The sequence below is a fragment of the Pinus tabuliformis genome, chromosome 7 (genome assembly GCF_031772625.1).
Source record: "Pinus tabuliformis cultivar Carrire ecotype Pingquan chromosome 7, CPIR1, whole genome shotgun sequence".
Classification (NCBI taxonomy): Eukaryota; Viridiplantae; Streptophyta; class Pinopsida; order Pinales; family Pinaceae; genus Pinus; species Pinus tabuliformis.
Window position 1 is genome coordinate 806,765,151 of NC_142293.1, and position 10,886 is coordinate 806,776,036.

The 10,886-nt window shown below is 38.6% G+C and overlaps 1 protein-coding gene across 3 annotated transcripts in view; it reads left to right on the forward strand.

The window, feature by feature from the left end:
• The window catches only part of LOC149250016 (nuclear poly(A) polymerase 3-like), a 46,279-nt gene extending 36,185 nt beyond the window's left edge, over positions 1 to 10,094 (forward strand). For all 3 annotated transcript variants that reach the window (XM_089458887.1, XM_089458888.1, XM_089458889.1), the window contains exons 8-11: positions 8,432 to 8,494; positions 8,625 to 8,927; positions 9,039 to 9,221; positions 9,381 to 10,094. In XM_089458887.1, coding sequence (XP_089315013.1) covers positions 8,432 to 8,494; positions 8,625 to 8,927; positions 9,039 to 9,221; positions 9,381 to 9,776 — 945 coding nt within the window. In that variant the 3' untranslated portion in view covers positions 9,777 to 10,094. The remainder of the gene's footprint in view (positions 1 to 8,431; positions 8,495 to 8,624; positions 8,928 to 9,038; positions 9,222 to 9,380) is intronic.
• The last annotated feature ends 792 nt before the right edge of the window (positions 10,095 to 10,886 follow it).

A 10,886-nucleotide genomic window follows, 5' to 3' on the forward strand; every position in this document is an offset into this window, starting at 1 on the left:
GGGATCTTCATTAGCCCGATCACAGTAATGGCTCAACAACCTCAAATTGTAGTGCACATAAACCAAGCTTTCTGCTCGGTTTTCGTTGAGCCTGTTTCTTTTCACATTATGTATATAACTGTAGGTGCTCCAACACCTCTCTGCAGAAGAAGAATTTACAACCTGTGCAAGAACTTTCAATGCCAATTTTCGCAAAAGTCCGTCGCCGCCATATGTTTCCCACCATGTGAGAGAATCAAATTTATCTTTGTCGTCCATTGCATGGAAGTTACCATACAAACCACTGCCAGTGAAGTATCTGCCTATTTCAAGGCGCACAGCTGCACATTCCTCCCTGTCAGGCACCAACTTTTCTAATGCATCCAGATATCCTTTAGTTACCTCTCGATCTAAATGGGGTTTGGTCCTAACACCACCCCCTGCTGCAGGTTTGCCCAACCAAGAATCTGAGTAGTATTTTGGCGTAAGGATATACGCCAAGCAATGTAGTGGAAGGTTAAGCCTTTTCCACCGTTGACACACACAATCGTGAATCAGATTGTACAAGTCGGGATCTCTGTTATTAACAATGTCTTTTATTTCCCCCAACATGGTATCCATTTGCTCATACACCTCACCAATCACTGGTTTGTCTGTATCTGCAAACCGAATCATGTTATAAATTGGCTTGGTGAAATCCAATACCTGTCTCACAGTTGTCCAAAACTGCCCATCAAGAGCGGCCTCCTCCACCGTTTCAAAACCTGCAATGTCAGCTACATTTGTAGCCCTTTCCTTTAACACCTGCCAATTTGGACTTGATACCATGCTAGCTAAACCCTCTCTTACCTTCAAAAGGCGCCTGAAGGTGAGGTAATAGCTACCAAATCTAGTCCTCGCAATCTTCAGCAACTCCAATCTCGAGTGACTGCGGAAAAGGCCATGGGTATTGCTATGATTTGTAATAAATTTTATCATTTTTTTTCCTTTCTTGTACAAATCACCAATCCATTGGTATTGTTCATTTTTGTTTTTGACAATATCATGCAACAGAAGGTTCAATGTGTGAACCAAACATCCAGACCAAAATATGTTCGGGTATCTATCCTCAATAATTGCTCCCGCTGCCTTACAATTAGGAGCATTATCAGTGATGACTTGGATGACATTGTATGGGCCAATACGCTCAATTGTTTCAAGCAATGCTTCTGCAATGTTGATAGCGGTCTTGAACTTGTCTGAGTAATCATGTGCAGCTAGAAAAATGGGACCACTTCGGGACACAGCGAGAACACTTATCAATGGCTTGCCTTTTACATTTGTCCATCCATCAGATACAATGGACACCCCATTGTCAGTTCAAGAACTTGTCATTTTATTCAAAGAATGTGCTATTTTTGCTTTTTCATGATCAAGGCCAACTGTTCTTGCCTTGTCATACCCAGGGCTCTTGTATCCTTTAGGGGCATCATTTATGGCAGAAACCATTTCGTGCCAATAAGGTGAGCGTAGAACATTGAATGGTATCCCATTTGCATAGAGGAACCTGTAAATTTTTGAATCCACATCATTCCTACACCCCTCATCAAGGAAATCTGATATGGTTCTACGGCGTAAAGATGATGACCCTGAGCCTCCATGTCCATATCCACTGCCTTGGGAGGATGCTGAAGGAGTTCTTTGTGAGCTTTCAAAGAAACCCCTTGATCTTTTTGCTTTGTATTGGGCGTCCTCCTCTTCCTTTATGTATTTGGCTCTATCTTCTGTTGACACCTTGTCGCAAGTTCTGATTCCTATTTGTTTCTCTCCATCCCATGCCCTTTTCCCGCAAAGGTGTCTTCTCAAACGGGTGTATGAGCCTGTGAAATCAGAATTGCAATGGGGGCAATGAAATTTAGTGGTTCCACCCCCTCTCCCTGCTTCAGGCCTCTGAACATATTTCCACAATGGAGTTTGGTCTTGTTTAGTTTTTTGACCCTCATGTTCACCCTCCTCCACATCCTCCTCACTGGGGTTTTCACCTATTTGACTTCCTCCGGCTTCTTCATCCACCTCTTCAGTTTCAGGCCCCCTCCGTTTCCTACTCTCCACCACCATAATAACCAGAAAAGGGACCAGGAAGAGGAAAATGCCAATAAAAATCCCCAGGTCCATCGTGTTTGATGTTTGTAGGGTTTGAGTCTTGAATCTGCAAATTAATTTAGTTTATTGGGATTAATTCATTTAATTTATTAATTTAATTTAAATTAATGATCTTTAAACTCAAACAGGTAAATTAAACTAACCAAACTAACCACCTAACCAGCTAAACTAACTAAATGATTAAGTTACTTACCTCTGCAAGCTTGCTCCTCGCTCCTTGGCACTTGCTCCTCGCTCCTCAGCTCTGGCTCCTTGCTCCTCAGCTCTTGCTCCTTGCTCCTTTGCTCTCAAACTCAAGCTCAATCTCATTGAAATGATTTTGTTTTGGCCCATTGGGCTTATAAATCCAAAAAAATAAGTTAAATTTTTTGTTTTTTTCGGGTCCGCGGAATTTTTTTCCGCCGAATCGCTCCCGAATTTTTAAAATTCGCTCCCGGAGCGTTTTTTAATGCCCGGGAGCGATCAGGGAGCGATCGCTCCCCGATTGCTCCCGGGCATTAAAAAGCGCTCCGGGAGCGCGGGAGCGATCGCTCCCTGAAGCGCTCCCTCACAGACCAGGGAGCGCAAATTTTTTTACGGGAGCGCGCTCCCGAAAATCGCTCCCGTCCGGGAGCGATTTGGGGAGCGCGCTCCCGACCCGCTCCCGAGCCGCTCCCGCCCGGAGCGCGCTTCGGGAGCGGGTTCGAAGGGGGGGGGCGCTCCCCCGCATCACTGAAATAACTTATTTACTATTTGCTAGTGAAATACTATTTGTTTAGACAAAGGGACTATAAAACTTTGTATCGTGTACAATGGGCACAACAATTGCATAACAGTTCCTTTTCTGCTTTAACGCTGCCCCTTATTGGGTGGGACAAACCCGCTGGGATTTGAACTTTGATCATCATGGTTGTAAGCAACCCCACTTATCACTAGACCATTGCTTGACAGATGCTCCTCTCAAATATCAATTTCCCAAACAATCTTATAAAAATAAGGGAACTACCTTTAAATTTCTTCTGTGTGGAAGAATCACTGCTGTCGTGTATATGTCTTTTCATATCCTTATGTTGAGGCAAAAGGGGTAGGGGAGAAGATGGCAGTGCTTTTCAAGTCTCATCAATGCTAAAGTTGTTTTAGATTTACCAAGCCCTTTTTTGGTGTATTGAGGAACAAAATTGTCTCAAAATTGTTTGTACGGCATACATGTACAACTTACAAGCTTTGACTTGTGAAACTTGTGCCGATACTTTTCAAACAATCTATGCTAGCTTTGGTCATGTTCAAGCTTTTAAAGAAGGTAGTTATGCTTAAGCACGTGCATAAATTGGAAGGCCATGGGATTTTCATTAGGGGCTCATAGACACATTGCTTAGCTCACTGGGCATCTCAGGGGTTTACACCAGTGTTACATGGGGATACTCTCCTTCGGGTAGGCACGTTCCCCACACTTCACATGTTTCTGGTATGGGGAAACTTAGTGGGGGACATTTCCCCATGCTCCCGTTTTGACAAAACACGGGAAATGTAGGGGACATTTTCCTCCTGACCAGGGGGGACCGTTGAGTGCCCCCCCATAATTTTTGCTCAACTGTCCTAGAGAGTCAATAACCCTAAAGAATATGTGAATATTTATTTTATGCTGCCATTGTTCATGTTTGTGACTTATTGTTTTCCAACGTATTTAAATTTTTGCTTTTTTAGTGTTTCAGACAAGGTCCCTTATGTTGGGGATCACCTCCATGTTTCTCATGATGTTTCCTAAAATCTAGGGGTTGTCTCCACGTGTCCCCTGGACACATTCCCCCGCTCCCGTGTTACAAACAAATAAAAACCTTAAGTATATGTGAATATTTATTTTATGCTTTCATTGTTCATGTTGTGATCTATCATTGTTTTTCATCTATTTAAATTTTCATTTTTTGGGGTTTCGAACAAGGTCCCCTATGTTGGGGATCACCCCCATGTTTCCCATCACTTTTCCTAAAATTTGGGGGATGTTTCCACATGTCCCCTGGACCTGCTTCCCTGTTCCTTTGTCCCCCTGTTCTGGAAACTTGGTGTGACATTTGTACACACCTATCTGCAAGCATAAATGATTTTAATTTACGTGTCACATCCACTTTCATTTCACATTGGACATACTTTCTCAGTGTCATTGATTATGAGGTGGATCTCAATGATGGTCTATGAGAGCATTTAGGTTGAATACGAAGCCTCTGTAAAGGTGAAGACTTGGAGGACCACACAATGAGACGTGCAACTTTTGTATGTATTTCAGTTAATGGCTGTCATTAGTGCACATACATTGCATTCTCATTTAATAGAGAAACCTTGTTTCGTGCAAAAAGTACAATTTTTGTCTATGGTAGGATGTGCATGCATGTCATTGGAATGTAATCTGTTTAGTATAACCTTGAAGTTATATTTAGAACGTCATTGCTATGTAATGAGCAACTCACCAGTATATCACAACTTCAGAACAATAGATGCAACAAAATAACAGCACATGTACAGATTCATCTATGAATCTATTTTCTTCAGATTTACCATTATAAGAGCATTTATGCATGAACAATAATTTTTCTGTTGTATGAACGCATGAATAGCAATAGTTATGTAAAACATTTTTTTTTGGTCAACATGTTGCCAAGCACCTCACAATCACGCAAGCAAGGGTAAGATATTTCTCATGGCACACAGCCTCAACAAAAAATGGTTCATGAAGAGTGAAACATATCGCAAGCAAGATTTGAACCTGGGTGGGGAGTATAACATTTCTCCTCAAACACCTGGACTAGACTTAATTGACTATGTAAAACAGAGAGTTTATGCTTTTTTATATATAATTAAATAGTAAATAGGTTTACAAATTCTTAACCAGTTTTATAGTTTGAATCGTTCCAGTATAATAACAATAAGGTCTTGAAAAGTGAGCCACATATATTCTCAATTACTTAGATAGTATTATAACCCTGGTTTTGATGCAGAAAAGGAAGAATATAGATCAACTACGTAGTGCACACATTGCTAATGCTATGGTAAGAATCAGTGTCAGCTTTTTCTATGAAAGGAAGGTTGTGCATCCTTTGAGAAGCAAGTAGCTCTCCTATGGGTTAGATTAGAGGTTGGATGGGGTTAAAAGACATTGGTAAGGCTATGGTAGGATAATCTTGGAAAAGCCTAATGATGCTGACCTGAGGAGCTTCAACAGTTTGAAATAGTATAGTTACCCCATAACTCTGCACTTCTTATCATTCGTCTTTAGGTTCTCTGCATATGCCTGCATCTGCTCTGTACTTTGGAGGCATTTCAGTGTCTTCTAGTAAGGTAATTTGGGCCTTGGAGAGGAAGTGTGACTTCATATCCTTGAATCTACTGTGCACTTTGGAGGCATTTCAATGTCATTTAGAGAGGCACAACTTTGGAGGATAATCTAAGAAAATCCTAATGATGCTGACCTAAGGAGCTTCAACAGTTTGAAATGGTATAGGCACCCCATAACTTTGTCCTTCTTATCATTCATCTTTAGGTGCTCTGCATATACCTGCATCTGCTCTGCACTTTGGAGTCATTTCATTGTGTTTTAGTGAGGTAATTTGGGCCTTGGAGAGGAAGTGCGACTTCATATCCTTGAATCTACTGCACACTTTGGAGGCATTTCAATGCCATCTAGAGAGGCACAACTTGGAGAGGATGTGTTACATGCACAATGTTCTGTTTTCAGGCCTTATTTCTAAGTGTTTTCCTTCAGAAAGGAAATGCCCTTCTTTTTGGTGCAGTAACCTTTTGAATGGCAACTTTTGGATTTTCTGAAAGGCACTTTATCTATTTTCTACTTGTTTTTGGGCAGTTGACCTATTATAGGAGCACATCAGCTTATATTTCTAGTTTTCTGTTGGGCAAAAGCTTGCATATTGATTGGATTTTTCTCTGGTTTGTGATCTTTTTGGATTTCCCGGAAAACATTTTATATATTGTCTGCCTTTTTTTGGCAGTGGACTTATTTTAGGATCACAACGGCTTACATTTCCAGTCTTCTTTTGGAAAAAAACTTGCATATTGATTGAATTTTTATGTTGCTCCATGTTTTATTGACTCCCTACTGTATACTATGCTACTTCTGGTCACTACTAAATTTTGAGTCTCTCTTTTTTTTTTTTTTTTTTTTCTAACTTTTTTATTTTATTTTCGTTCACACAACCTGAATTCCCCATATCAGGTTTTTCTTTTTGTTGAAATTTATTATCTCTAATTTGTTAATTTTTTAATTTTATTTAATGTTTTCTTTACTATTTTATTTTATTTTCGTTCACACAACCTGAATTCCCCATATCAGGTTTCCTATCAGTGATTCACACTTTTCTGTATCTTGTTGGGATTGTGATTGCATATACCAGAACCATCATATAGTATTTCTTTTTAGTATTTGAACACAATTTAACCTTTTAAGGGACTATTATGGATGATTTTGTGGCCACTTGTTTATTAAATTTGTTGGATGATGTTGCCTATGCCATATTCTGATGGTATTGACACGATGTATGCACTCAGTATTCTTTTTGATGGATATTGCATGATATATTGATATAATGTGCCAATTTTCTTATGTATTAGTTCGTGATGTGACAGTTTATTTTGTGCATGCATGATATCATGAGCCATACATGAAGAAGGCCCAAGGATGGTAAATTGAGTTTGAAATGCATTGTGGACATGGCTACTCATAGCCGACTATCATGATAGTCATATGAACCAAACTATTGGTAGAAAAGGTTAGCCACCTCTTGATATGTCGTATCACGATGACATAGATTGATCTCAGTCTGGGATTTATGCCTGATATTCTTTGATGCCATTATTCCATTTCTTATGGATACAAGGAGTATTGAAATCTAGCTAGGTAAGTAAAAGGAGGAATGGACCCTCATTGCCATAATGGTTCTACTCTTGTTGAGCATGTGAAGGGTTCATTAACACTAAAGAACAGTAAAAAGAATTTGTGTTGACGCGTGTGCCAGAGGCAATATGGGTAGTGGTGAAGCTATATCGATTCATAATTTCATTCCCATCTGACGTGAGAGTCAAAAGATTATGAGGTTGACTCATGGATTGATATTAAGATGATATGGGAGGTTTGAACTTTGAAGCCATATGATGTCCCAAAACAATGTGGGACTTGTTATCTGCACATAGTGCACAACTTGATTGCCACACATCCTTAGTACTACATGCTAACATATATGCATATCTGTATCCATTAGCTGAATACCCAATTCCTACAGATTCAAGGTAAATCGATTACATAGCGGCATGGCATCTTGGTTTAGGTATATAAAAAAGCCAATGTGACGGGAATTGAAATACCACCCCATACTTCCGTAACAGTTGTTCAAATGTATTCTGTTACAAGTGTAGAGAATCACATCCTAAGTAGAATGTTTTGAGTCTTGACCAACTTAACTAACACCTTGCATCATCAACAAGTTCAGAAATATATGGGAATATTGTTGTATCATGATGATGGAGGATTATTTCAATAGGGAAATAAGAAAAGAAGGCATCCTTTTGAGTCTATATATGGTGAATAAAAGTGGCTATTTTTTGACAGCTCCTGCTGCATATTTAGTGCGCATTTCGTCATAAGTACCAATGATGATATATATGATATTGCTAAGTTTATCTCTCAATCGTGATTACATATCATATCAGTTGAACCTAGGAATAAGTGAAACTGGCTATTGTTTGGCAACTAGTGTAATTTGTTTAGTGGGAAAGTTTTGATCCTCATATGCTCAATGATGTCATCATTGATATTTATCTTTGTCTGTATTGTGTGATGTGTAACAATAAAATCAGTTACAAAAAAGTGGCCTTCTAAATGTCTTTATTGCAGTCTTGTTTGCATCCTCAAATTAAGAATTTCAGGAACAACTTCAGGTGTTTTAACTTCTTTTGCTGAATACTATTTAAAAGAATTTCAAGGTTGCTTTGGCAACAACACCAAGTGGTTCCTCTTGTCAATCGGAACTCAGAAAGTGTTTCCTGCAAACATTTATGAAAAACAGATTTTGTCAAAGTGTGCTGTAAGTGTCCACACTCAAAATAAAAAGTGAATTAATTGACCCTCTTTTTGGTCTGATAGGGATGGCTTCTAAGAAGTCTACAGTTTTCCTTGTATCTCTATTGCATGCTGTTGATAGCTGCATTCAATTTCATAAAGTTTATTTTGTCATGCTCATGAAATGTCTCCAATTCTAATGGGATGCTGATGCATTTCAAGTTCTGTTGTGGCTTAAATTCACTGTCTTTTGTTGCCAACAATTTGCAGAACTTCCGTTCCACCCTGAGATGTATCAAGTTTTGGGCAAAGAGGAGAGGAATATATTCACATGTAAGATGAGCTTCTGTTGATTCTGATGAATTTGTAATGTTCAATTTTCTGCACTGCTGTAGTCCCATGAAAGCATTATTGGCGTATGGTCTTCATTAATGTAATAATTGGAAGTTGATCTTCATTTCAGACTTTCGGGTTTCTTGGAGGAATACACTGGGCTGTGCTTGTTGCACGTGTTTGCCAAATGTTTCCAAATGCCACCGTCAGTATGCTGGTTTCAAGATTTTTTTGGATATATGCACATTGGCAGTGGCCAACTCCAGTGACATTGGTGGAGACCCAGCCTGATTATTCCGATGGATCAGATAGACATCACCATATGCCAATTATCATACCAGTGTACCCCTATAGTTGCTGCAGTTACAATGTTACAAGAAGCACCCTACAAAAACTCAAGTCAGAATTTTCACGTGGCTGGGATGCAATAATGGTTGGCTTTTCTAAACACACGATATGATTTTGCTATTTGGTTTATTGTCTTTCGATGATGATAGATGAGGAAATCGATTTATCAACATATATGTTTTTGGTTGTCTTGCAGAAAATGGAGTTAAATTGGAGCACCTTGCCAAATAGTGGTGACTGGAATGTACTCTTTGAACGGTTTCCTTTCTGCTCTAGTTATGATTTTTTCATTCAAATTCATGTTACAGCTTCAGATGAAGATGATTTTCGGAGTTGGAGAGGGTGGGTTGAATCACGTTTCCGTCATCTTCTCTTGAAGGTAATTACATTAGTTTTAGCCCAGCTATACATCATAACGTGCAATTATAAAAATGCTCTAAATAATGTCTTCTTACAAGAAAACTCTAGATATTTTCTAAGTAGTGAATTCTTTTCAGTGCTGCATATTTAATCTTAATGTATACTTATTGTAATGCAGTTTGAAAAGCTTCCAGCATACTGTGATCCAAATCCATACCCATATTTTGACAAGAATGTAAAGGAGCCACATTGTTATTTTTTATGGGGACTAAGACTGAAGAAAAACATTTGTATTGATATGACTGATTTGGAGGAGGAGTTCAGGTTTTACCTCAGCAATGGATATGAAGGCCGACCAGGATGTGATGTTTATCTGACCTTGCTCAATCGATTTCAGTTACCATCTTTTGTGTATTCCAAATCATCGGAGCTCAGACAACACTCTAAACCATACTGGACAAATGAAAGCTATAACTACTATCGTAGAATTCCTAGATACTCTCAACATTACCCAGTTTTTCTTGTTGGCTACGTCGCAGTTGATAATGAAGCCATAAATCATGTTGGGAATTAGAAGGGTTCTACTTCAGCTAGACTAGTAATTTCACGAGATGTGAAATTGAAGAAATTTTGGCCTGTATCTGGGAGTGCAAATTACACGCACAGAACTTCTATTTTGAAATCATTGTTGTAGTCTCAATTTGAAAATTCAAAACGAGCACAATATGCTGTTAAAGCTCGCTTACTTGTTTAAATGTAAAAACAAAATTGTTTTTGCAAATGATTAGATTGGCAAGCTCCATGCAAAACGATGATGATACGCTGAGTTCCTACATGCATCATGATAATGATATAACTATTTCTAGAATAGTCTAAATTTTGAAAAAGCCTACCCACTTTTTCTGGACACTTTTATTTATATCATCAGGGCTAAATTCATTTGATAATCGTATCCTTCTGTCTTGTTCTTCTAGATATATAAACATGTAGTGTGGGTTCCCTTCCGTCAGTCATTTGGTATCGAATGCTATGCATACTATCACTACCCTTAAAATTGATGACTTAGATACTTTATGTTTATTTTTTATGAAAGATTTTTACTTGCCAATCAATGAAAGCAGGAAAAGGAAAAAGCCCTGAACGATATCAGTTATTTTTTTGTTCGATATAAATTCTTGCATTACAATGGCTTCCCCCTGAAAGTTCTTTCATGGCCAGTCTGGATATTGACCACTGTGAGAGGGATTGACCGGGATCAACTTTGACACGCATGTTCAACTATTGAATCACTTTTTTTTTCATTATATGTGCTCATATGTCCCACAACAACAGCAATCAATATCGTTACACTGAACTATTTTTCTGACACGTAGAGCTAAAAAAGAGTTTGTAAAATGCAGCCCCACGGTCGAAATATGATTTACAATAGACCTGTAAAAATGTATTCACGGTCTGGGTTTTAACGTTTTCATCATCTAGTTTGTTACACCTATAATCCACATGGTGTTTAGATAAACCGTAATTGTGTCTTTTTGTGCCCATGGGTAATTTTGTCATGTTGAGTAAAAGATATTTATTTTTGTTAGTTCTGATGATATTTGCAGTTGAGAATTTGTTAGTTATCGATGTCATAAAATATAAACCTTATTTGTGAGAATTTCCTCTCTGCAAATGTAGTAGGCTA